Below are 27,500 nucleotides of genomic sequence, written 5' to 3'. Positions count from 1 at the left end.
CACAATGACCAGTCTCACCAGTTTTAAGATAGGACTGTACTGAAAGGAATAGATGGACATTGGACAGACGGAGGAGCAGAGGTTAGACATCTTATTTGTTTGTTTTCTCTTGTTAGTGCCCTTGAGCTGTTTCCTATACCGTAAAAAGAAAGCCAATGTATTTTTTTTTCATATTTGAAGTAACTGTTAAAATATATGTAGAAGAGGGGCATGGGCGTGTTCCTTCCCCTTGTATCTATTTATACTACTCCACCGTCTTTTGTTTCGTCCTGAGAGGCGCCTGGAAACCATCGTAAGAAGGATCGGAATTCTCAGGAGCCGGTGGAAGGGAAAACAGTAAAGTTACCCTTAGGCCTGGCGTGGTACGAAGAAAATGGGAAATAATTGTTTTAGTTTGTTTTCATGTATATTTTTGTTTTCTCATTATTTGTCGTATTTTTAGGAGGAGGAGAGAGAGAGAGAGAGAGAGAGAGAGAGAGAGAGAGAATAATTAGATAACTGTTTCCTACTCATTAAAACTAACTCCATGCATATTTTTACCCTCTCTTGGAACAAAGAAACAAAACACAATTATCACAACAACTAACTTCTTTCTTCCTCGGCAACATGGGAATCAAAACAAACAACAAACAAAACAAACAAAAACAATGAAAAACAGAATTAGACCTCAAAGGAATACACTTAAACAAGAAGAAGAAGAAAACGAAGAAGAAGAGGAAGAAGAAGAAAAAGAAGCACAACAAAAAACATTCAGGGTCGCCCAAAAACACCAAGACAACGTAACCGAATTTATGGAGTCTGAACGTCGTTACATAACCCTCCTAGGCCTATTAGTGACTTCAGTAGGCCTAGACGCCGGCGAGAGGGAGGGAGGGAGGCAGGGAGGAGGAGAGGGCGGGGAGAGGCGGCGTGGAAAAGTGAACCCGTATGTCTGGCGGATACTGCTGACGTCACGAGGCCAACGGGAGCTTCTGATTGGCCGAGGGAGTCTTGCGTCATCAGGGCCACTTCCTATTGGCTCATCCGCTTTCGATTAACGGCTTACCAGGAGGAATTTCACACAGGCCCATAATATTCCTCTTCTGGCCGCGACTTGCTCATCTTTCCACGTCATAATGGCCGCGGGAGAGTGCGTGGGAGAGGCGAGAGGGCGTGGGCGCGGGGAGAGGGCGGGGAAAAGTGGGCGTGCCGTTGGAAGTTGTGAATGGAAGGGACTTGGTTGTATATCTCCCGGTTTGAACTTAAAGATGCCCTGCCCAGACTGACTCGTTCTCTCTCTCTCTCTCTCTCTCTCTCTCTCTCTCTCTCTCTCTCTCTCTCTCTCTAGGAGGAATAGGGAGAAAAATATAAAGAAATGCAGTTTGTCTTTCGGTTTTTTTCTTTATCTAGTCTTAGTTATTTCTCTCTCTCTCTCTCTCTCTCTCTCTCTCTCTCTCTCTCTCTCTCTCTCTCTCTCTCTCTCTCTCTCTCGAAATAAGGAGGAAAAAACAATTACATATTACAAATGTTTTATTTTTCTTCTTAGCTTCTTTTTCATTTTCTAATCTAAGGTGTTTTTTTTCCTCTCTCTCTCTCTCTCTCTCTCTCTCTCTCTCTCTCTCTCTCTCTCTCTCTCTCTCTCTCAGTAACACCTTTATTCACCTTTTCATCACTTGTTTTGGTTTACGAGCTCCATAACACAACCCGGAGTTAGTCAGTCATCTAGTTAGGCGGCTATTTCCAGGTGTTGCAGTGGACGTGGACGCGTGAATGGACTCCTGTCGCTATTTATACCCCCGCCCGCGTCTGTCTGTTCGTCTACACGTGTCTATTTTTCTCTCCCTCGACGCTTTGGAAATGTAGAAGCCTCAACCGATTCTTTCTCCGCGTTTTTCCTTTCAATGTTTACCTTTCATCGTGCGTCTGGCAACTCGCAGTATCATCCTTACCAAATTATCGTACTCACCACACCGAATTTTCCTCTTTCTAACCCTTAACTATCGCAAAAAAACATCATAATCAACTTTTTTTCACGATATATTTAGTTTTATATCGTTATTTGTGTTTTTATGGAGCAGGTTAGGTCGGGATCACCGTTAGCAAGTTCTCGTACGCAGCAGTTACGCATTGTAGTTTCTGGTTTCTGACGTATAACTATCCCAAAACTGCATCCCTAGTGAACGGTTTTTTCGATAACTTTAATTTTAAGTCGTTATTAGTGTGTGTAAAATAGTTTTTGAGTAGCGGGCTTTTTTTTATTATTGTTTTCTTTTTTGTGTGTGCCCTTGAGCTGCCTCCTTTGTTGTAAAAAAATAATAACAATAAAAATCTAGCTAATGAAATGTTCTGAGTACGACAATTTAAGGGGCAGTTCGATGGGGGGAAAAAGTATCGTACCGCAGCGCATGCTAAAAACATCGGAAAGATTAGAAAATGTGCATAATTCAGGCTGTGTTAACAAGGCTATTACCACATATTTACTCAGGCCATTAGGCGAACGATACACTGTGGAAGCGGTCGCTGTGGTTCTCTAAATACTTCGTAGAGAGTAACTGTGATAGAGGAATGTGAAGATGAGAGAGAGAGAGAGAGAGAGAGTAAAAAATGACCTTGCTCGTAACCTGTTTGGGATCCTAATAAGAAAAAAACGATTGTAAGACCTAATTAATCTTTCTATACGTTTACACACACACACAAACACACACACACACACACACACACACACACACACACACACACACACACACACACACACACATGCACACACCCACACACACACACACACACACACACACACACACACACACACACACACACACACACACACACACACACACACACACACACACACACACACACACACACACACACACACACACACACACACACACACCCACACACACACACACACACACACACACACACACACACACACACACACATGCATGCACGCACACACGGTAAACATGACTAAACGAATAAATATAGATTCTTGAAGTGTATTTATATTTTACTGAAACAAAACAGAACTGATAAAATAGGAAGAAAGAAAATGGGAGAGAATAAGAAAAAGAGAAGAATGATGAGAAAGAAAACGAAGGAAAGAGAAACATTGATAAACACGAACGAAATAAATAAAATAAAAGAAACGAGTTAATGGACAAAAAGGAAGAAAAGAAGAAAAAGAATAACTAAGAAAACAAGGAAAGAATAAAGAACAAAAATAACGAAATAAGAAGCAAACAGAAAGACGTATTAATGGACAAAAAGGAAGAAAAGAAGAAAAATAAAGAAGAAAAGGAATATCGAAGAAAAACAAAGACAACAAAGAAGAAAAGAAACGCTAACAGTGACGAACGGAATAAAAACAAGAGCAAGACGAGTCAAGGAAGAAGAAAAAACAGGACAAACAAGGAAAATATCAAGGAGGGAAAAAAAAAACAGAAAACTCGTCAAGCAAAACAAAATTAAGCAATCAAGCAAAAAGAAGAAAAAAGAATAGACGAAAGAGAGAAGAAAGAATAAAAACGAGTGAAAGATAAAAAGAAACACAAAATGAGAAAAAAAATAATAAAGAGCAAGGAAAAAAAAAAAAAGAAAAGAAAATATACACAAACAGCAGTACCGCGCAAGCAACTAATGACGTCAGAGAGAGAGAGAGAGAGAGAGAGAGAGAGAGAGAGAGAGAGAGAGAGCGAGGGATAATGGGCCGTGTGGGAGGAGTGAACGAGGTCGATAGTCGCGTGTAAGTGGAACAGAGAGGCCGGGTTGCCACCCCCTCCCCCCCTCTCTCTCTCTCCCCTCTTTCTCTCCCCCGCGCCCCGTCTTCTCTTCAATGACGTCACACTTTACCTCCCTCATCGGCCTGGCTTCTGGAGGTGCACGCAAGCCGGCAAAGGTGTGTGTGTGTGTGTGTGTGTGACGTTTTTTCCTGTTCTTTTTTTTCTTTATTCCTCCTCCTCTTTTTTTTCTTTCATCTCTTATTGTCTTCTTTTTCTTCTTTTTCTTTATTTTCATTCTTATTTTCTTTTGTTTCTTTTTTTTCTTGTTATTTTTTTTTCCTTTCTTTCTTTCGTCTATGTTAGTGTTTTCTATTTTGTTCTTTCTTCATTCACGTTCTTTTCTTCTTGTTATCTTTTTCTTATCTTTCCTCTTTCTCTGTAGTTATTTTTTTTCTTTTATTCCTCTTTCTTTTTTCCTTTTTTTCTTTCATAAGTCAGTGTGTCTCTTCTTTTCTTTGTCTTTCTTCCCACTTTCTTTTGCTCTTCCATTTTCTTTCTCTTTTTTCAGTACTTTTGTTTCAGTAAAATATATACTTTAACCATTTACATTTATGCGTTGAGAGAGAGAGAGAGAGAGTGGGGGGGGTGGGAGGTCAGGGAGATGTGTGGGCGTTGTGTGTGTGTGTGTGTGTGTGTGTGTGTGTGTGATCTACTTTTATTTCCTATTATTTATTTTATTGACACTGATATTCGTAAACGTTCGGGTTGGCAAGAAAATAAATTTATTCGTAATTAAGACGATAATGAAAACGATCATTTGCCCAACGCTTGACGTTAACGAAGAGAAAAATAAAAGAAAAATGCGAGATAGAAAGTTATGTATTTTTTCTGTATTCTTTTGGTTTATTTTTTAAGCATCAGTGTCTTCATTAATGTCTTTTTTTTATATACTTCACGTGGTGGTATTAATGCTTAAGGTGTCACATTTTTATTGGTCACGGTTATATATTTTTCCAGTTTTATTTTTTTGTTATTTTCTTCGTGTGCAGATATGACCTTTTTTCTGTTTTATTTATCATTCCGTGTTTGTCTTGTTAATAAATTTGCTAGATATTTTTAGCTTCGTGTTAGTAATTCTCAACAGTTCTTTTCTCCTCACACTTGTTGGGTTTCATACTTCTATTCCTGGCGCAGTGTTGTTAGAGGTGTTGGAGTTCCACAGAGTTACGTCGACATATTACAAACTCAGTCGTAGAAAGTGATAAAAAGAAAACTCAACCAAGCCAGATAACCACGCCTTGAACAACGGGTAAAAAAAGTCAAGTCAGCCACGGTGTTCTCGATGAAGACTAATACGTTGTTTAAAAAATTAGGCGTCCCTCGCTTTCTCTCTTATCTCTCTGTTTTTTTATGATAAGAGATAAGTCTGTTCCGCTGCCATCAATCAAAACATGTTAGGTACACCTGTCCAGCATTAAAGTGGGCCTTCCTGAGTACTTGTGTTGGTCTACTTGCTCTCCGGTAGATTATGGTCAATGGGAAGCCGTAGAAATTGTTATAGAATGCCAGTTTATGTTATGGTAGGCGGTGGCTGAGTGGTTAGCGTGCTGGGCTCACATTCACCACTCATGTACAACGTCGGTTCGAATCCCCACGCTACCACTTGGGATATTTCAGTCACCGCCGAGTGGCCTAAGACTACCCACATGCTGTCCAGAAGACCACCCATCAACCCGGACTAAAAGAAACCGTCCAGTGAATCAAAAATGAGTTCCAGGGGGCAGCATGAGCCAAGCATAAATGGCGCCACTATAAAAATTTGCCTGCTCCATGACAGGCTTGGGCCGACCACCAGGCCCCTGAAGAAAGCCTACCGGCGCTATAGGCGGGGATGTAAAATAACAAGAAAAGGAAAGGTCTTCTTTTGGATTTTCCCGCTAGAGGTCGCCACAGTTCATCATCTGGTACATATTTCATCTATCTCCTTCTGTCACGCCAACTGTCTTCGTGTCTCCTGTCGCCACATCCATAATACTTCTCTTTGACCTTTCTCTTCTCATCTTCCCCGGCAGTTCCATCTCCAGCATCCTTTTCCCGATATACTCACCATCTCCACTCCTCCACACGTGTTCAAACCATCTCCAGCCTCCTTCTCCTGATTAACCCAGCATCTCTCCTATACAACACTTGTCCTACCCATCTCCAGCCTCCTTCTAATATACCCAGCATCACTTATCCTAACCATCTCCATCCTCCTCCTAATACACCCAGCATCACTTATCCTAACCATCTCCAGCCTCCTTCTAATACACCCAGCATCACTTATCCTAACCATCTCCAGCCTCCTCCTAATACACCCAGCATCACTTATCCTAACCATCTCCATCCTCCTCCTAATACACCCAGCATCACTTATCCTAACCATCTCCATCCTCCTCCTAATACACCCAGCATCACTTATCCTAACCATCTCCATCCTCCTCCTAATACACCCAGCATCACTTATCCTAACCATCTCCATCCTCCTCCTAATAAACCCAGCATCACTTATCCTAACCATCTCCATCCTCCTCCTAATACACCCAGCATCACTTATCCTAACCATCTCCATCCTCCTCCTAATACACCCAGCATCACTTATCCTAACCATCTCCAGCCTCCTCCTAATACACCCAGCATCACTTATCCTAACTATCTCCATCCTCCTCCTAATACACCCAGCACCACTTATCCTAACCATCTCCATCCTCCTCCTAATACACCCAGCATCACTTATCCTAACCATCTCCATCCTCCTCCTAATATACCCAGCATCACTTATCCTAACCATCTCCATCCTCCTCCTAATACACCCAGCATCACTTATCCTAACCATCTCCATCCTCCTCCTAATACACCCAGCATCACTTATCCTAACCATCTCCAGCCTCCTTCTAATATACCCAGCATCACTTATCCTAACCATCTCCATCCTCCTCCTAATACACCCAGCATCACTTATCCTAACCATCTCCATCCTCCTCCTAATACACCCAGCATCACTTATCCTAACCATCTCCAGCCTCCTTCTCCTGATTAACCCAGCATCTCTCCTATACAACACTTGTCCTACCCATCTCCAGCCTCCTCCTAATATACCCAGCATCTCTCCTTCCTCCACACGTGTCCAAACCGATCCCAGCATCCTTCCCCCAGCACGAAGGATACATGTGTCTCTCTCCTATAAGTGCTTCGTTTTCTATACATGGAAGTAATTGTATATTTTAGCGCCAACCGTACGATACTTTTTACCCTGTTATGAAATTTGACGGAGAGAGAGAGAGAGAGAGAGAGAGAGAGAGAGGGGGGGAGGTCGAGGAGATGTGTGGGCGTTGTGTGTGTGTGTGTGTGTGTATGTGTGTGTGTGTGTGTGTGTGTGTGTGTGTGGGCGGGAAGGTACGAAGTTGGCGGTAATAAGAGCAGACGCCCTAATTATTATCCTTATTTCCTTCTCTCTCCTTTCTCTCTCTCTCTCTCTCTCTCTCTCTCTCTCTCTCTCTCTCTCTCTCTCTCTCTCTCTCTCTCTCTCTCTCACATAGTAACCAAATATTCTTGTACGTCCATCTAACCTTTTAAACACACACACACACACACACACACACACACACACACACACACACACACACACACACACAGACATACCCATTTTTCCTTCTACCTTCCACACGTAAGTAGCCAATCTTTTTCATCCTCTCTCTCTCCCTCCGTTTCCTCACCCTTTTAACAAACTTCTATGACGCCCACGTATGCTCACCCACACACTTCCAGACCTGCCCAGACTGTAACCCAAACATATATAACTAACATTTTTTTTTCAACCTTTCTTTTCCTCTCTTTCTTATAACTTTATAGAGACTTCTAACATCCCTTCACCAACGCATTTTTTTATTTCCATTCTCTTTCCCCTTCACGTCAGAACATAAATCCATTTTTTTCTCTCTTTTTTTTTTTTTTTTTTTTTTTTTTTGAGGGGGGTCATTGACACACTTTTTCTTCCCTTCAACACGTAAGATCATTAACTGGCCTTTCTCGTTCCCCTTTGCTCCCTTCCACACATCTTTACTTCCCTTCTCTTCCCCTTCACGTAAGATTATGTAACCTTTTTTTTTTTCCTTTTTACTTTCAACTTTTTTCTTACTTTTTTAATTTCAACACGAGAACGTAAAAGAATCTCCTCTCTCCTTTTCCCCTTTCACGTTCACGTAAGAATATGTAACCATCTTCTTTCCTCGTTCTACTTTTTCACACATTATTACTTTTTCCTTTCCACATAAGAACATAAAAGAATCTCCTCTCTTCCTTTCTGCTCTCACTCATTTACACTTCCCTTCCTTTCCCCTCCACAGCAAATACATAAAACGACCTCCTTCCCTTTTGTCACTTGCACATTTTCACTTCCATTTTCTTCCTCCTTTTATCGAATTCTAACACCCTTCCATAACGCACTCACTTCCATTTTCTTCCTCCTTTTATCGACTTCTAACACCCTTCCATAACGCACTCACTTCCATTTTCTTCTTCCTTTTATAGACTTCTAACACCCTTCCATAACGCACTCACTTCCATTTTCTTCCTCCTTTTATCGACTTCTAACACCCTTCCATAACGCACTCACTTCCATTTAATTCCTCCTTTTATAGACTTCTAACACCCTTCCATAACGCACTCACTTCCATTTTCTTCCTCCTTTTAATGACTTCTAACACCCTTACATAACGCACTCGCTTCCATTTTCTTCCTCCTTTTATCGACCTCTAACACCCTTACATAACGCACATACTTCTCTCCTTTCCTTAGTGATAGCCCGAGACGTTCAAGAATATGGACCTTACTCTCTTCTCTCTCTTCCCCAGACTACATCGCGCGCTACGGCCGGATGACAGAACCAATGGCGAGACGCAAGTTCTGGCAGATTCTCTCAGCGGTGGAGTATTGTCACGACCGTCACGTGGTGCACCGGGATCTGAAGGTGAGTGAAGAGAATGGTGATGATGGTGTGTGAGTGTGACCTGAATGTGTATGTGTGCGCGCGTGTGTGTGTGTGTGCAGGTAAGAGAAGGTGTATGGAAGGAATATGAGAGAGAAGAAGAAAGTTAAAAGGGAATATAAGAAAGAGATTACTAGGGGAAAGTTAAAAGAGAGAACGGGGAATAAACAGTCACGGGATAAAGGGAAGACGTTAGTGAATAAGAGAAAGGAATAAAGAGAAAAAGGAGAAGGAAATGAGAGTGGCGGATGTGAGAAGAGTAAGAGCGAAATTAAAGTAGATTGAATTACAAGTAGAAAAAAGGAGAAGGAGGAGGAGGGAAAGGGACAGAAAAAGGGAAAGTATTGAAATTGAAAAGGGGGGTACAGGGAGAACATAAGAATCATAGGTGTTTTAAAAAGAGAAAAGTATATAAAGTAAGAATGTGTTAGTGAAAAAGGGGAAAGAGGAAGACGGATATATGTTCTTACGTGCAGAAAGGGAAGAAAAGGGAAGTAAAAACGCTTGAAAGTGACAAAATGGAAGAAGGTGATTTTGTGTTTGTGTTAAAAGGGAAAAGAAGGGAAGTGAAAATGCGTGAAAGTGGCAACATGGAAGAAGGTGATTTTGTGTTCGTGTTAAAAGGAAAAAGAAGGGAAATGAAAATGTGTGAAAGGAGAAAGAGAGAGAGGAGATTCTTTAATGTTCTTGCGTTGAAAGTAAAAAGGAAGAAAAAAGTTGAAAGTAAAAAGGAAAAAAGATGGTTACATATTCTTACGTGAAGGGGAAGAGAAGGGAAAGTAAGATGTGTGGAAGAGGGAAAGGGTAAACGAGAAGGGCCAGTTAATGATCTTACGAGTTGAAGGGAAGAAAAAGTATGTCAATGAGAAAAAAATATTGAGTAGAAAATGGGTTAAGGTTCCGACGTGAAGGGGAAGAGAAGGGAAAGTAGAGATGTATGGAAGGGGAGAGGGGGAACGAGAAGGGCCAGTTAATGATCTTGCGTGTTGAAGGGAAGAAAAAAAGTGTCGAGAAAAAAAATATAGAGTAGAAAATGGGTTGAGGTTCCGACGTGAAGGGGAAGAGAAGGGAAGAAAAAATTAATGACAGTGAAAAGGGGAAAAGGAGAGGTAGGTTTAGAGGAAAGGATGAGTCTGTTATGTTCTTATGGTTGAAAGGGGAAAGAAGGGAAGAAAATATGTGAGATGGGAGAGGGAGAAAGGGGAGACTATTTTATGTTCGCAGCTGTTGAAAGGGAAAAAGAAGGAATAAAAATGAGTGAAAAGGGGAAAACAGAATGATAGATTAACGTTCTTAGGCGTCGAAAAGGAAGAGAATGGAAGTGAAAATGAAAAAAAATTATAAAGGAATATGATTTTTTTTTTTTAAGCGAAACGGGAGAGAATGAAAGTGAAAGTGCCTGAAAGCGAAAAGGGGAAAAGAGAAGGATGGATTAGCGTTCTTAGGCGTCGAAAAGGAAGAGAAGGGAAGAGAAAATGAAAAAAAGAAAAGGAAGATGAATGTTTTTTTAAGCGAAACGGGAGAGAATGAAAGTAAAAGTCCGTGAAAGTGAAAAAAGAAGAGAGAATTAGATGGATTATGTGTTTGTGTTGAAAGGGAAAAGAAGGGAAACCAAAAATGTGAGAAAGGCAAAAAAGGAAAAGGGGAAAAAGATAGGGAAAAGAAGAGAAGTGAAGGATTGTGTGTTACTGTAGAAATAAAGAGGTTAGTAAAAAGAGGAGAGAGGCTTATATGAAGGGAGGAAGAGAGAGAAAGGAGGAGGAGGAGGAGGAGAAAGAGGGACTTGTACTCTTCTGATAATCCCTTTCTCTTCTCTCCTTTTTCCATTCTTTATTCTTCCCTTTCTGTTTCCTTCATTCTCCTTTCTCTTTTTTCCCCTTTTTCTCTCCCTTCACCTTCTCATTTATTATTTCTTGTCCTCTCTTTTCTCTTGTCTTTCCTTGTTCTTTCTTTTTTCCTTTCCTCTCTCTTATCTCTTTTTTCCCATTTCTCTTCTACTCCGTTTTTCCTCTCTTCCCTCGTTCCTTTTTTCTTCTTTCCTTTCTCTTCTTCTCCATCCTTCTTTTCTCTCTCATCTCCTTTACTCACTTTTTCCCCTTCTTTCCTTATCTCCTCTCTTCTTCTTTCACCTTCTTTCTCTCATTTCTTCTCTTCTACTTTATTTTTTTCAATCTTCTCTCGTTCTTTCCTCTTCTCTCTCTTCTTCTCATCTCCTTTTCTCTTTTATTTTTCTTCTATTCCCTTTTTCCTATCCTCCCTCGTTCCTTCTTTCCTCTCGTCTCTTCTTCTTTCACCTTTTATCTCTCATTTCTTCTCTTCTACTTTCTTTTTGCTATCTTCTCTCGTTCTTTCTTTCCTCCTCTCCTCTTCTCTCTCTTCTTCTCATCTCCTTTTCTCTTTTATTTTTCTTCTATTCCCTTTTTCCTATCCTCCCTCGTTCCTTCTTTCCTCTCGTCTCTTCTTCTCTCACCTCCTTTTCTTCTCTTATTCTATTCCCTTTTTCTCTACTTTCCTCTCCTCTCTTAGCGCTTCTTCTCCCTTATTCATCGTTTCTCTTCCCTTAATTTTCTTCCCTTAATATCTCGTCTGTGTCTTCTCTTCTTCTGTACGTGTCGAAAGTAGATTATGTATGTCTGTCTGTCTGTCTGTCTGTCTGTCTTGCCTTTCTTTTGTTCTTCAAGTGTGGCTGAGAAACAGAATGAAGGATTGACTATATTGATTTTTTTTTCTTTTTTCTTCTTTTTTTTTTTTGGTTAACCTCACTTCTTTTCTTTTATTTGTTTTCTTTTTTTTTCTTTCTTCTTTTATTTGTCCATTTTTTGTTTACCTTACTTTCTTGAATTTTCTTTTTGCACTTGTATTTGTTTTCTTTTTCTCCTTTTCTTTATCTCTTTTTTTTTAATTAACCTTACTTTGATTTTTTCTTTTCTTTTTTTCTTTTTATTTTGGTTTCCTTTTTTCCTCCTTTTACTTGGTTTCTTTTTCTTCTTTTCTTTTTTTTCTTTTTCTATTATTTTCCATTTTTTCTACTTTCATTTTTCTTTTTTTTCCTATTTTTATTTTCTCTCAATTTGTCTTTTTAGTTAACCTTATTTTATTGATTTGTTTTTTTTCTACTTTCATTTGTTTTTCTTTTTCTTTTCTCCTTTTATTTGCTGTCCTCTCCTTTTTTTCTTCTATGTCTTTTCTTTTTATTTTAGGTGACCTTGATTTATTTTTCTCTCTCTCTCTCTCTCTCTCTCTCTCTCTCTCTCTCTCTCTCTCTCTCTCTCTCTCTCTCTCTCTCTCTCTCTCTCTCTCTCTCTCTCTTTCTGAGAGAGAGAGAGAGAGAGAGAGAGAGAGAGAGAGAGAGAGAGAGAGAGAGACCTTCCCGCCTACCTACCTGTCCATCTTCCTACCTGTGGGTCATTTACCTTACTTGGAAATTTACCTTTGGGACACGTGTCTTGGTTGTGGTGGTGGTGGAGGTGGGCAGATACACCCACATATTTCTCTCTCTCTCTCTCTCTCTCTCTCTCTCTCTCTCTCTCTCTCTCTCTCTCTCTCTCTCTCTCTCTCTCTCTCTCTCTCTCTCTCTCTCTCTCTCTCTCTCTCACACACACACACACACACACACACACACACACACACACACACACACACACCTGCCCCGTCTGACTCAGCGCACACGTCGTTCTCTAAGATGTAAGAAAAAAAGAGTAAAAGAAAAAAAAGAAGAGAAGGAAGAAGGGGGCGGGACAGACAGGAGGAGGAGGGGGAGGAGGGGAGCAGAGAAGGGAAAGGGGGGGCAAAACCGGGGAGGGGGGAGCGTGAAAGGGGAGCGAATTGACGTCATAGCGCCCCCTCCTCGCCCCCCCCCCCTTCCCCCCCCGCCCCGTCTCGTCACCGCGGCTGTGTGGCTTAGCGCTCTCCTGCCCCCAAGCCTCGTACAGCGAAGCCTTACGTAGACGGTGTTCAAATAGCTGCAGTAGAGGGTGAGAGAGAGAGGAGAGAAGAGAAGAGAAGAGAAGAGAAGAGAAGAGAAGAGACAAACATGTAGGATATATTTAAAGACACCCAGAATAGCCATCATTGACAAACACAACACGGCTCGTCTCTCAACACACACACACACACACACACACACACGCGCGCGCGCGCTCGTTCCTTGTAGGTAGTAAAAACAAAATTGAGTATAAGAAGTTGAAATTCCTTTTAAAACGAAACGAGTAGAAAGAAAAAGAAAAAGGAGGATTGAGTAAAGAGTAAGAATAAGATGTAAATATAGAGTAAGGGGAAATAAAAATAATTAGAAAGTTTGAGATTCCTTATAAACGGAGACGAGTAGCAGGAAAAGAAAGATAATAAGAGTGAATAAAGAGGGAAAAAAAAGTGAGGTAAATAAAAAGTAAGATTAAAGTAAAACTGATAAGAAAAGTAAGTGAAAGGTATAAGAAAATTGAGATTCCTTTTATATAGAAACGAGTAGCAGGAAAAGAAAGATAATAAGAGTGAATAAAGAGGAAAAATAAAAGTGAGGTAAATAAAAAGTAAGATTAAAGTAAAACTGATAAGAAAAGTAAGTAAAAATTCTAAGAAAGTTGAGATTCCTTTTATATAGAAACGAGTAACAAGAAAAATGATAGAAAAAGTTAGTAGTAAATAAGTAGCAAAATAAGAAGTAAGGTAGGCGGTGGCTGACTGGTTAGTGTGCGGGCCCCGCATTCACCGCGCCATAGACGATGTCGGTTCGAATCCGCTCGCTACAACCTGGGAATTTTCAGTCACCGCCGAGTGGCCTAAGACATACTGTCCTGAAGACCACCCATCAACCCGGACTCTAGAAGAAACCGTCCAAGTGAATCAAGATTGAGTTCCGGGGGGCAGCAGGAGCCAAGCATAAATGGCGCCACTATAAAAATTGCCTGCGCCATGACGGGCTTGAGCCGACCACCAGACCCCTGAAGAAAGCCAGAGAGAAGACGTAAAAAAAAAAAAGTTAATAAAAATGATCAGAAAAGTTAAAAAGTATGAGAAAGTTGAGATTCCTTTTAAACGGTAACGGGTAACAAGGAAAAGAAAGGGAAAGTAACACAAAAAATCAGTAAGTGAAAAAGTAATGAGGAAAAGTAAAAAAAGTAAAAAGTAATAAGAAATAAAAAAAAGTAAGAAAAAAAGAAAGTAAACGCAAATCAAAGGGGAAAAATAAAGTACAAGTTCCATTTATAAGCAAACGAGTAATAAAGTAAAAATAAAAATGATAAAAAGTTCCCATTTCTTCTACAAACAAACCAGCAGTAAAAAAAGTAGAAGTAAAAAGCATAAAAGTAAAATAAAGTAAAAATGAAAATAAGGAAATCCGCATACGTAAAAACAAGAAAAAAGGTAAAAAATAAAATGTGATATAAAATTCAAATAAAGTAAAAATAGCAATGATAAAAAAGAAAGCGGTACAAGTTAAAGTAATAAAAGAAAACATATTACTTTTAAACCCAAACTCACAAGAAAAAAAACAAAAGAAAATGAAAAAAAATACAGAAAGCAGCACGCGTTCAAATAATGAAAGACAAACCTGTTCCTTTTATACCCAAACCAAGGAGGAAAGAAAACAAAGAAAATACAAGTTGAAAGAATATCGACGTAAGATTAAACGAAGTAAAACGCTTCAAAAAAGTCTAACGTGAAGTTTGTAACACTTTGTAAACTCGTTGAACGCTTAACAAACTTTTTCTTCCTATAAGTGAATCAGCGAGGTAGATAGATAGATAGAGAGAGAGAGAGAGAGAGAGAGAGAGAGAGAGAGTAGCAGACACATTTCGTCCCCCTTCTCTTTATACTAACTTTTTGTAACTATATTTAGAGACAACGAGTGGTGTATTGCTGTTGTTGTTGTTGTTGTTGTTGTTGTTGTTGTTGTTGGTGGTGGTGGTGGTGGTAGTAGTAGTTGTTGTTGTTGTTGTTGGTGGTGGTGGTGGTGGTGGTAGTAGTAGTAGTTGTTGTTGTTGTTGTTTAATCCTGTTTCTGTTGTTAATGAGTGTTGTTGCTGTTGTTGTTGTTCGTCGTCTTCGTCTTCTTGTACTTCTTCCTCATTTTCTTTTTTTATTTCTTCTTTTTCTTCTTCTTTTTGTACTCCTACTTTTATTCCATTTTCGTCTTCTTTTTGTACTTCTTAATTTATTTCTCCTTTCTCGTCTTCTTGTACTTCTTCTTTTTCGTCTTCTACTTCTTCATCTTATTGTATTTCCGTCTTCTTCTTCTTCTTCTACTTTTTCCTCGTTTTCTGCTTCTTAGTCTTCTTCGTCGTCTTCTTATTATTATCCTTCAGAAACGTCAACTACTAAACACCAATATGCCTCCCCAAGAGTTTCCAGTTTATTTTCTTTTATAGACTTTAAACGAATTGTGATTAACCAGCACCTGTTTTTATTTTTATTTTCTGGTTTTAGACTTTCCGGTGGTTTTCCTTAATAACCTCAAAACACTGCGAAGGCCACAATTACCCCTAACGAGAGTGATTGTTGTCGGTCATTATCTTAAAAGAGAGGGAAATAATTGTTGATACTTTTTCTTATACTTTTTTTTTTCGTTCCTTTCTGACCCGCTATTCATTTTAGTGATTTTTTTTTTTTTTTTTGGTAAGACTGTAGAAGAAAAAGGAAGGGAAAGTAATGGGAGGAAAAGAAGGGAAGGTAATAAAGTAAGAATTAGTAAGTAGGAAAGTGATGAGAATAAGGTCAAGAAAAAGAAAGAAAAAGGAAAAAGAATGAAAATTAGTAGGTGAAAAATAAAAATAAAATATCAAGAAAAAGAAAGGAAAAAAGAGTAAAGAAAAAAAGATAAAATAAGAAGAAAAAGGAAAAAGTGAAAATTAGTTGGTGAAAAAAAAGAAAAGATCAAGAAAAAGAAAGGAAAAAAAGAGTAAATAAAAAAAGAAAAAAATAAGAAGAAAAAGGAAAAAGTGAAAATTAGTTGGTGAAAAATAAAAAAAAAAGATCAAGAAAAGGAAAGGAAAAAAAAGAGTAAATCAAAAAATTAAAAAATAAGAAGAAAAAGGAAAAATAGAAAAAAAAGCTAAAAAGAGAAGAAAAAGAAAAAGGAAAAAAAGAAAAAAAAGTAATAGTACGTATATAAGAATAAGAAAAAAAGTAAAGAGTAAGAACAAGAGAAAGAAAGGAAAAGTAAAAGAATGAGAAGTAGTAAGGAAACAAGAAGAAGTACTAAAAATATGAAGTAATGAAAAGAAAGAAAGAAAGAAAGAAGAAGGGGGCGGAGGAGGAGGAGGAGGAGGAGGAAAAAGAGGAGGAGGGGGGTGGGGGTTGCGGACAGGCGGACAGAGAAGGGAAAGAAAGGGGACAACACGAAAAGAAAACAGCAAGAAAATGAAAAGAAAAATAACAGGAAAAGGGATAAGTAAGTAAAAGAAGGAAAAAAAAGGAAAATTACTGAGAACAAGAATAAGAAAAAATAAAGATGCAAATTAGGAAAGAAAATAATTGAACGTAAAAATGCGAGTATAATTATAGAAGGTGAGTTATTTTTGTATTAGTGAGCGTTGAGTTAATGAGCTTCTCTATATAAATTAATCTTACTGTTTCCTGTTAAGCTTATCAGTATGACTTTCTTGCCTTGATAAACGAAGCGACTGAGAGTGTAGATTCTTCCTCTTCTTCTTTTACTTCATATCCTTCTTCTTCTTCTTATTATTATTGTTAGAGGTGAATCAGGTAGAGAGGTAGAAGCACAGTCACTATAAACTACCTGTCCAGCAGCCCCCAAACACCTGAGACGCTGAGGCAGAGAAAATGAAAGTGAAGGGAATGAGAGGAGGAGGAAAAGGGCGAGAGAATATAGAAGATTAGAAAAGTGGAGGGAAAAGGTTACCAGTTTAGTAGTTTAGTTAGTGGTTTAATAGTACAGTTAGTAGTTTAGTTAGTGGTTTAATAGTATAGTTAGTAGTTTAGTTAGTGGTTTAATAGTATAGTTAGTAGTTTAGTTAGTGGTTTAATAGTATAGTTAGTAGTTTAGTTAGTGGTTTAATAGTATAGTTAGTAGTTTAATAGTATAGTTAGTAGTTTAGTTAGTGGTTTAATAGTATAGTTAGTAGTTTAGTTAGTGGTTTAATAGTATAGTTAGTAGTTTAGTTAGTGGTTAATAGTATAGTTAGTAGTTTAGTTAGTGGTTTAATAGTATAGTTAGTAGTTTAGTTAGTAGTTTAATAGTATAGTTAGTAGTTTAGTTAGTGGTTTAATAGTATAGTTAGCAGTTTAGTTAGTAGTTTAGTTAGTAGTTTAATAGTATAGTTAGTAGTTTAGTTAGTAGTTTAATAGTATAGTTAGTAGTTTAGTTAGTAGTTTAATAGTATAGTTAGTAGTTTAGTTAGTAGTTTAATAGTATAGTTAGTAGTTTAGTTAGTGGTTAATAGTATAGTTAGCAGTTTAGTTAGTAGTTTAATAGTATAGTTAGTAGTTTAGTTAGTGGTTTAATAGTATAGTTAGTAGTTTAGTTAGTGGTTTAATAGTATAGTTAGTAGTTTAGTTAGTGGTTTAATAGTATAGTTAGTAGTTTAGTTAGTGGTTTAATAGTATAGTTAGTAGTTTAGTTAGTGGTTTAATAGTATAGTTAGTAGTTTAGTTAGTGGTTTAATAGTATAGTTAGTAGTTTAGTTAGTGGTTTAATAGTATAGTTAGTAGTTTAGTTAGTGGTTTAATAGTATAGTTAGTAGTTTAGTTAGTGGTTTAATAGTATAGTTAGTAGTTTAGTTAGTAGTTTAATAGTATAGTTAGTAGTTTAGTTATGGTTTAATAGTATAGTTAGTAGTTTAGTTAGTAGTTTAATAGTATAGTTAGTAGTTTAGTTAGTGGTTTAATAGTATAGTTAGTAGTTTAGTTAGTGGTTAATAGTATAGTTAGTAGTTTAGTTAGTGGTTTAATAGTATAGTTAGTAGTTTAGTTAGTGGTTTAATAGTATAGTTAGTAGTTTAGTTAGTGGTTTAATAGTATAGTTAGTAGTTTAGTTAGTGGTTAATAGTATAGTTAGTAGTTTAGTTAGTGGTTTAATAGTATAGTTAGTAGTTTAGTTAGTGGTTTAATAGTATAGTTAGTAGTTTAGTTAGTGGTTTAATAGTATAGTTAGTAGTTTAGTTAGTGGTTAATAGTATAGTTAGTAGTTTAGTTAGTGGTTAATAGTATAGTTAGTAGTTTAGTTAGTGGTTTAATAGTATAGTTAGTAGTTTAGTTAGTGGTTTAATAGTATGGTTAGTAGTTTAGTTAGTGGTTAATAATATAGTTAGTAGTTTAGTTAGTGGTTTAATAGTATAGTTAGTAGTTTAGTTAGTGGTTTAATAGTATAGTTAGTAGTTTAATAGTATAGTTAGTAGTTTAATAGTATAGTTAGTAGTTCAATAGTTTAGTTAGTGGTTTAGTTAGTATAGTTTTCGGTTTAGAAAGTAGTTTAATAGTATAGTTAGTAGTTTAGTTAGTAGTTCAATAGTTTAGTAAGTAGTTCAATAGTTTAGTTAGTGGTTTAGTTAGTATAGTTTTCGGTTTAGAAAGTAGTTTAATAGTATAGTTAGTAGTTTCGTTAGTAGTTCAATAGTATGGTTAGTAGTTTAGTTAGTTAGTTAGCACTTTAGTTAGTAGTTCAGTATTACAATTAGAAGTTTAGTTAGTATAGTGGCCACTTTAGTTAGTAGTTCAATAGTAGTGTTAGTAATTTAGCTAGTTTAGTTAGTAGTTCAGTTAGTAATTTTGTTAGTTCAGTTAGCTTAGTCAATAAGTTAGTTTAGTTAGTAATTTAGTTAGTTCAGTTAGTAGTTTAGTTAGTAGTAGTTTAGTTCATTTACCCTTCTCGCCGTTTTTTTTTTTTTTTTTTTTCTCTTTCTAATTATTGTGAAGGATTATTTGCCCGTGAAAACAGAAGGTAAGACCGGTGTTGTAACTCTTACCTCACGCAGGTTAATTGAGCACACCTGATTAACCTGACATAACCCCCCCTTTTACCTTTAACCTTTCATCTTCCTCCTCCGCATTCCTTCGTTTCCTTCCTTACCAAAAGAAAAGAAAAAGGGTACAAGTAAAAACAGCAACGAAACTTTCATTAACGAACGCAGAAATGATACACGGATGAAATAATTTAAACTCGAAGCGAAAAAAGTAAATACCAGAAAAAAAGAGGAAACAGTAAAGAGAGAAAATGGACGAAGAAAGTAGAAGAAAAAGCAAAGAAAAAATAAGAGTAAGCAAGTAAGCAAGTGAAAGACAGACACAGAAAGTAGGAAAGGGATAAGGAAAAGGTGGTGGTGGTGGTGGTGATGGTGGTGGTGGTGGTGGTGGTGGTGGTGATGGTGATGGTGGTGGTGATGGTGGTGGTGGTGGTGGTGGTGGTGATGGTGATGGCGAAAAAAGGGTATATTCTTGTACTGTTTGAGGTGAAAGGGATAAAAAGACAAATTATAACAGTACGACAGACAAAAACAAGAAGAAAAGGAAGCAAAATATAACGAAAAAGAAGAAAAGCAGAAAGTACCAACTCAAACAAAGAAAAACGAATGAGAGACAGACAGACAAAGTAGACAATAACAAACAAGAACAGTACGATAAACAACAAGAAGCAAACAACAACAACAACAACAACAGAGAAATAAGAGAAGAAGAAAAAGTACCACAAAAAACACACAAAAAAACGAGAGAAAGACAGAGAAAGTAGACATATATAACAAAACGAAAACAAAACACGATAGACAAGAAGATGGAGAAGAAGAACAAACAAACAGTAATAGAGAAAAGACAAAAAAAAATTACCCCCAAACAACAAACAAGAACGAGTGAACGAAAGAAAATAGACAAAACAACAACAACAACCAAACAAACAACCAAACAACGAATAGAACAGAACAAACGGGTTGAGTAACTCCAAATCCATCACCACAAATAGCAACCAATCACCAAATTACTTAACGAGCAAGAACGAGAGAAAAAAAAAAACACTCTCTCCCTGAACCAGAATTATAGGATCGAGTACTGTAGGAAGGAGGGTCAGAGGAGGGGGCTGGAGGAGGTCAGAGGATCCAGGGAAGATAAAGGGGATTGGGGAGGGTAGGAAGGGGGGGGGGGGAGTAATGATATCCAAGCCGCTTCTCCCCACCAATCAGCGCACTCGGCGGGGTTCACGGCGGACCAATGGGAGGACAGGAACGGCGTGACGTAAGCACAGGTTCGGCAGCGGCGAGTGACGTCAGGGGCGCGGCGCATGCGTGGAGGGGGCGCTCTTTGTTGGTGTGGGGAGTTGGAGGGTAGGGGGGAAGGGGATAGAAATTTAGGTGTGGGAGGAAAGGAAAGATGGAGGGGTGTATCCTGGTGGTGGTGGTGGTGATGGGGGGGGGGGGGTTATTGAGATTTGGGAGAGGAATGATGCGGGGTGAACTCTCTTGTTGGTACTAGTGGTGGTGGTGGTGGTGGAGGGAGTACTGTATATAGGTGTTGGTGGTGGTGGGGGTTATGTAAGGGGAGAACATTGGGGTGCTGAAGGAAGGGAAAGATAGAAGGGTGTACTCTGTTGCTACTGGTGGTGGTGGTGGTGGGGAGAAGAAAATTTTAAGGTGTAGGAGTTGGGGGAGGAAGAGGAATGAATGGGTGTGAGGGAAAAGGTGGAAGGGAAAAAAAGGGGGGGTGGGGAAATGTGCCCTGTTAGTATGTTTCTTTATTGTAGGGGGAAAAGGAGGTAGAAATTGGGGTGTGGGGGGGAAGGAAAGATGGAAGTGATGTACTCAATGACAGCGGTGTGTGTGTGTGGGGGCGGGGGGAGGGGGTAGACGGAGTACTGTAGGTGATGGGGGAGGGATATTGAGGCATGGGAGGGAAGGTAAGATGGGAGGGGAAACTCTGTTGGTGCTGGTGGTGGGGGGATGGGGGAGAGAATGTTGGGGTGTCGAGGTGGTGGTGATGGATGGGGTGGGATAGTGTGAGGGAATATTGGAGTGTGGAAGGGGAGGAGGTGGAAGGGGGGATGTGTTCTATTTGTAGTAGTGGTGGTGGTTGGGGAAGGGAATATAGGTGTTGGAGGTGGTGGGGGAGAGGAAGGGCTGTGTTCTTTGTTGGTATTGATGGTGGTGGTGATGAGGTGGTGATGGAGGGGAAGGGGGTGGGGTGGGGTGATGTAAGGGGTACTGAGGTAAAAGAACAGGTGGTGGAGTTGATGATGGTAGTGGTGATTGTACAGGAATGGTGGGGGGGGTGGGGGGTGGAAGGGATAATGGGGAAAAGGGAAAAGTGAATGGGCTGAAAAATGAGAAGAGGGGAAAGGTAGTGGTGGTGGTGGTGGTGGTGGCGAAGAAAGGGGTATATTCGTGTACTGTTGGAGGTGAAAGGGAAAAAAAGCGTATGTGTGTGTGTGTGTGTGTGTGTGTGTGTGTGTGTGTGTGTGTGTGTGTGTGTGTGTGTGATTTTGACAGTGGTGGAAAAAGGTTTATTTTGTCGTTGTTTTCTTGTTTTGTTTTGACGTTTTGTTGTTGTTGTTGTTGTTTTATTTAACTTGTTATTACTATACCTAATCTTTATCATAATTTACTACTACGTATTACTACTACTGCTACTACTTCCACTACTACTACTACTACTACTACTACTACTACTACTACTTACTACTACTACTACTACTACCACTAAACAGACACTTACAAAGAGGCAAAGAAAGAAAGGGGAAAAGAGGGGAAGAAACCCGAGAGAGAGAGAGAGAGAGAGAGAGAGAGAGAGAGAGAGAGAGAGAGAGAGAGACAGGGTTATTATAGCTGCGGATTGTGAAAATAAGAGTAAGAATATCTTTCGGCCAATCAGGTGAAGGCCCTTGTATGACGTCACAAGAAGCGGTGACGTCAGAGCAGCCGATGACCAGCTGATTATGATGATTTATTGGCCTCGTGATTGCGTGTGTGTGTGTGTGTGTGTGTGTGTGTGTGTGTGTGTGAAGTTAATAATGCCTCTAGTATTTTTTTTTATTTGTTCTTCATAGTTTTACGTTTTCACTAATCACATGCACCTTTTTTTTTCTTCTTTTTTTTACTGATATCTCTCGTGTGTGTGTGTGTGTGTGTGTGTGTGTGTGTGTGTGTGTGTGTGTGTGTGTGTGTGTGTGTGTGTGTGTAAACAAGGACAATAGAGGAAAAAAAAAATAGAAAACCTGTATTATAACCCAATTTTTGCCTATTTCCTATTATTCCATTTTTTCGTGTTTAGATCCAGTTTATATTTTTCTATTTTTATACGAATTTATCTGATGCCCTCTCTCCCCCCCCTCCCCCCCCCCAAAAAAAAAGCAATCTGATAACATACCTGAAACCCACTAAAACTTTCCTTAACTTTTATTTCGATCTTTGCAAACTTCATTACCATATTTTCTTTTATTTCAATCTTTGCAAACTTCATTACCGTATTTTCTTTTATTTCAATCTTTGCAAACTTCATTACCATATTGTCTTTTATTTCTGTACGTGCGGTAAGGTCGAGAAAATAATAAAAAAATACACGTGGAATACAAGTTAAGACTACAAAACACCTTATCTTTTAACGCATGAGCCACTGAGCTACATTTCTTATCGTGCCTCCTGTCATTTCGTCTGTTTCATTAAGATAACATAAAAAGATAAAAAAATTAATGATAAGCCTAAAAGAAACACCATAAGGAAAACTGGTTATATTCATTTTCATTTCTATACACTTTCATTTCGTCTATTTCATTAATCTTATTCCTTTTAGATACTTTAAACACGAAAATTATAAACCTACAAGGAACACACTATATCTAAAACTGATTATATTCATTTTCATCTGTACACACTTTCATTTCGTCTATTTCATATATTTCTTTTCCCTCTAGACATTAAAAACATGATTGCGATGAACTAAAAAGAAAGAGTACAAAGAAACCATACGAAGGAAACTATTTATATACTTTTATTCATCTCCTTACAATCTTACACTTTCCTGCCCTCAGATCCAAGTAGTTTCATTATCTGTATTAACTTTATTTTTGCATTACTAGGAAGCATTACAAAGAGAACTAGCCTGACACCTTTTCATCTATTGTTTATCATATACTACTACTACTACCACTACTACTACTACTACTACTACCACCTTTTTCAACCTTCACCTCCATCATTTTCATTTTTATTTTTGGATATTAAAAAACACGAATAAGATAACAAAACAATATAAAGAAAACTGACTATATATTTTCACCTCTTGTTCACAGTCTTCAACCTTCTAGCCCTCAGATCCAGTTGTTTTCGTCTCGTATTTATTCATTACGTTTTGCATTACGTTTCTTTCCGACCGCATGCTGAAACCTTGCCTTAAACGACCAAAGCAACGGAGATGAGCACCGCAGCCACGCGCACCTATAGCATATGCCTCCAACCTTACCTCACTTACTATTTACTTGTCATTACTTACCTTATTCTCCTTTACCTTACTTTCTTTGACCTTACCAATACTTACCTTATTCCCCATTACCTTACTTTCTTTGACCTTACCAATACTTACCTTATTCTCCATTACCTTACTTTCTTTGACCTTACCAATACTTACCTTATTCCCCATTACCTTACTTTCTTTGACCTTACCAATACTTACCTTATTCCCCATTACCTTACTTTCTTTGACCTTACCAATACTTACCTTATTCTCCATTACCTTACTTTCTTTGACCTTACCTTTACTTACCTTATTCCCCATTACCTTACTTTCTTTGACCTTACCAATACTCACTTTATTCCCCATTACCTTCCTTTCTTTGACCTTACCATTACTTACCTTATACTCCATTACCTTACTTTCTTTTACCTTACCAATACTTACCTTATTCCCCATTACCTTACTTTCTTTGACCTTACCATTACTTACCTTATACTCCATTACCTTACTAATACTTACCTTATTCCCCATTACCTTACTTTGTTGGACTTTACCATTACTTACCTTCCTTCTAGGCGGAGAACCTCTTGTTAGACATCAACATGAACATGAAGATCGCGGACTGGGGCTTCAGCAACTACTACACCCCCAACGACACCCTCAACACCTGGTGCGGCTCTCCCCCCTACGCCGCGCCGGAGGTCTTCGAGGGGAAAAAGTACATCGGCCCGGAGATCGACATTTGGGTAAGGAAAGAGATAGTGGGTAAGGAAGGGAAGATAATGGGTAAGGAAGGAGAGATAGTGGATAAGGAGGGGGAGATAGTTGGTAAGGAAGGAGAGTGGGTAAGGAAAGAGAGAGAATGGATAAGGAGAGAGAGATAGTGGGTAAGGAAAGGATGGGTAAGGAAGGGGCCCTGAGTCTAAGATGGTTACCCGTTTAATAGGTTCGCTTTCTTTAGTGGTTAGTTTTTAGGTTTGTTTTATTAGCGAAGGGAAAAATATACATTGTCATACGGGTAAGGAAGGAGAGATAGTGAGTAAGGAAGGGGAGTCTTGGGTAAGGAAAGAGAGATGGCGGGTAAGAAAGGAGTATTTATAAGTGGGTCACCCATTTGTTAGATTCGTTTTTCTCTAGTGAGTATAAGTTTTGTTGTATTACCCAGTGCGATTGGTCTTCAAGGGAAAAAAGTATATATCGGCCCTGAAATCGATATGGGAGTAAAGAAGGAGAGTCTGTCTAGGTTGGCTACCCGTTCAATAGATTCGTTTTCTTTAGTGGTAATTTATGAGGATTTTTATGTGATCTCAATTGCTTTTTGTTTGGTAGTGTACACATACGTTATTCATGGTTGGTTTCCATAAAAAGAACCGCCCCGCGCCGGTGTGCCGAAGTTTACGATAAGTTTCGGCGCCGTGCATTGATCTGCCGCGGCGGGATGAAGTTGCTGTATCTTTTATTTGCCCCCCGCCCGCGGTCACCCAAACTGATCCAATCTGCCGCCCAGCACAGCCTATCTTTGGAGAGTAACCTCCAGCCTTTTAATTCGTAACCAATCGCCACTAAATTATTTCTTATCGTAACCACGCATTGCTTCAGTGCGACTCGGCGGGACGCCGTCCCGGAGGCCGTGAACCTGGCCGTGGCGCCGCCCGCCGGAAAACATTACAGTGAAGTACTTTGTAAAAAGAAAAGAGTAATTTCCGACGGAAACGGTTATCAAATGGTTTAATAGCACAGCAAAAAGTAGGAAATTGTGTCAGTCGCCAGAGTAGGATGTGTCCTTCACGAATGAATACCAATTTGACAATCTTAATGATTTTAAAAGATTTTTATACAAATTACTGAGCGTACCTGTGTGGTTCATTTTGTAAGTATTACATGTCTGTGATGAAAGTACAGAGCGTCGCTGTAGTGGTGGTGGTTTTACTTGAAACTAATTATAAATAAAAAAAACAGCAGCCCTGAGAGGCGAGAGCACCGCGGCGTCACGATTACTTCCGTCACCGGAGTGGGAGGAGTTTGTTTGTTTGTTTGTCCGTCAGCAAGATTACGAAAAAACCTGCCGGCACGATATTCATAAAACTAAGGGTGTAGCATTTTAGAAAACTACGATCACAGAGTGACTGAATGGTGGCGAATAAAGAATGAAAACTGCCTGAATGACTCGGGCGGCCGCAGCTTGGCGGGAGTTTGCGGTTTCCAAATGTTTTGTTATGCTGTGTGGCTCGGAGCAACAGTCACACACAGCTGCTGGTGTTTGCTGTATTGGGGACATCCTCCGAGGAAGCAGGACAGTGCAGGCTGTAACAGCCCCTCGTGGCCATTAAATATTTGTAAAGGAGTCCAGCGTGAGCCAGGGTCAAAGGGAAACGCAGCCAGGCCCGCCAACTGCTGCCCGGGAAGGGGTTTGAACTCCGACCCCCCAGCAGCAGCCCAACACCTATAACCGGAGCCCCGCGGTTCACACTCACGCAGCATTTGTTGTCTCTTGAACACACCTGAAGGCTAAGCTATCACTACTGCCTTGTGCTCATGCCAGAACCATGACACTCATGAGGACTCTGCTTATCTTCTCTGTCGCCTTTGAAAATGGTCGTAACGAGTACCCCAAGCGCTTAAGAATACGGGTCCAGAGCACCTGTTCAAACACCTCACCCCGGCACACGCGAGCTCTCCCCGCCTCGCCCCCCTTCACATCCCCCGGCACTACATCCTCACACTTAAGAGAGAATTGTCTTCACACTCCCAGCATCGATTTCACGCCGGTACTCGTGACCAATATCTTTCTTGCCATCACCCGGCCATTCTCTCCGCCGCCCGAGCCGCAAACAGGGCCGAGGCGTTCACACCACCGCCACGGGTATTCTCTTCTCCTCATAAAGCCCTCAGATCTTTGGTGTATACTTTGATGACTTACACAACCCATTCCTCTCACAGCACAGGCCCTCAAGTAACTTAGACCCTTATTCTCAAACCTTTCGGCGCCCAATTACACATATTTGACAAGGCTTTCGCAGGCGTTCCGGGCATTTTCAGGGGTAGTTTAATGGCCCTGGTGGTTGTTTAACTCTTCTTCTGTACCATGAATGTGACAAAATCCTCATGAAAGTCCGATTAATCTCCATTTTGACCTTTGGAAATATTTAATGTGCGAGGTGGAAGCGTCTGAGAATACCGCCCTTAAGCCCGTATTCTGCTCACGGCACAAGCCTTTCTCGAGTAACCTATTGCCACCACCACAGCTCAGTCCCTCCTCCCTATAACGCCCTCAAAGCTTCGGTGTATGCTTGGATCACGTACAGCACCCATTGCTCTCACAGTACAGCCCCTCGTCGAGTAACCTAAGTCAGTATTTTTAAACGTATCGGCACCTCAGTTCGCCTGTTTCAAAAGTCTCGTAAAAGTTGCTGTTGGGATTTCCGTGGAGTCTTGCGACCCTATTTTTGTTGTTGTTGTTTCTTTTGTTTTTACAGCAGAGGAGTGTGCAAGGGCGTAAGAATAAAAAAATAATAATAATAATGAAAAAATAAGCCCGCTACTTACTGCTCCTGAATAGAGGGATAGTTTTACATGACTTGTGCGCCATGAACGGGAGACAGCCATGGAAACCCGGTTAATCTTGTCTGTGGCCTCACGATATAGTTGTAGTGCGAGCCCGGTACGTTTAAAATATGGACCTTACTGTCACCGCCCACCTGTGTGCCGGACTTCAATCCCGTGTTCAGGTCATGTTTGTTATAATGAAAAGCTGCTTAATTTTTGCCATCGTTTATTTCTTACAGCAAAGGAATGTTTTGAGAGAGAGAGAGAGAGAGAGAGAGAGAGAGAGAGAGATATAAATCCACTCGTTCATTCTCTCTCTCTCTCTCTCTCTCTCTCTCTCTCTCTCTCTCTCTCTCTCTCTCACACACACACACACACACACACACATATGGTTGATGACGGAGGTGCATATGATCCGCAGAGTTCCTGGATGATAGAAAGACATCAGTTATTAAGAAAGACATCAGTTATTAGGAAAGACATCAGTTATTAAGAAAGACATCAGTTATTAAGAAAGACATCAGTTATTAAGACATCAGTTATTAAGAAAGACATCAGTTAGTAAGAAAGACATCAGTTAGTAAGAAAGACATCAGTTATTAAGAAAGACATCAGTTATTAAGAAAGATATCAGTTAGTAAGAAAGACATCAGTTATTAAGAAAGACATCAGTTAGTAAGAAAGACATCAGTTAGTAAGAAAGACATCAGTTATTAAGAAAGACATCAGTTATTAAGAAAGACATCAGTTATTAAGAAAGACATCAGTTATTAAGAAAGACATCAGTTATTAAGAAAGACATCAATTATTAAGAAAGACATCAGTTATTAAGAAAGACAT

The 27,500-nt window shown here is 39.3% G+C and overlaps 1 protein-coding gene across 1 annotated transcript in view; it reads left to right on the top strand.

The window, feature by feature from the left end:
- Positions 1–27,500, top strand: part of LOC127009878 (serine/threonine-protein kinase SIK1-like) — a 78,591-nt gene that overhangs the window by 41,495 nt on the left and 9,596 nt on the right. The window contains exons 4-5 of the mRNA XM_050883359.1: positions 8,594–8,709; positions 23,690–23,860. Of these exons, the coding sequence (XP_050739316.1) occupies positions 8,594–8,709; positions 23,690–23,860 (287 nt within the window). The remainder of the gene's footprint in view (positions 1–8,593; positions 8,710–23,689; positions 23,861–27,500) is intronic.

Source organism: Eriocheir sinensis, chromosome 42, assembly GCF_024679095.1.
Source record: "Eriocheir sinensis breed Jianghai 21 chromosome 42, ASM2467909v1, whole genome shotgun sequence".
Classification (NCBI taxonomy): Eukaryota; Metazoa; Arthropoda; class Malacostraca; order Decapoda; family Varunidae; genus Eriocheir; species Eriocheir sinensis.
The sequence above is the reverse complement of the archived record's forward strand: the minus strand, read 5'-3'. Positions and strand labels throughout refer to the sequence as shown.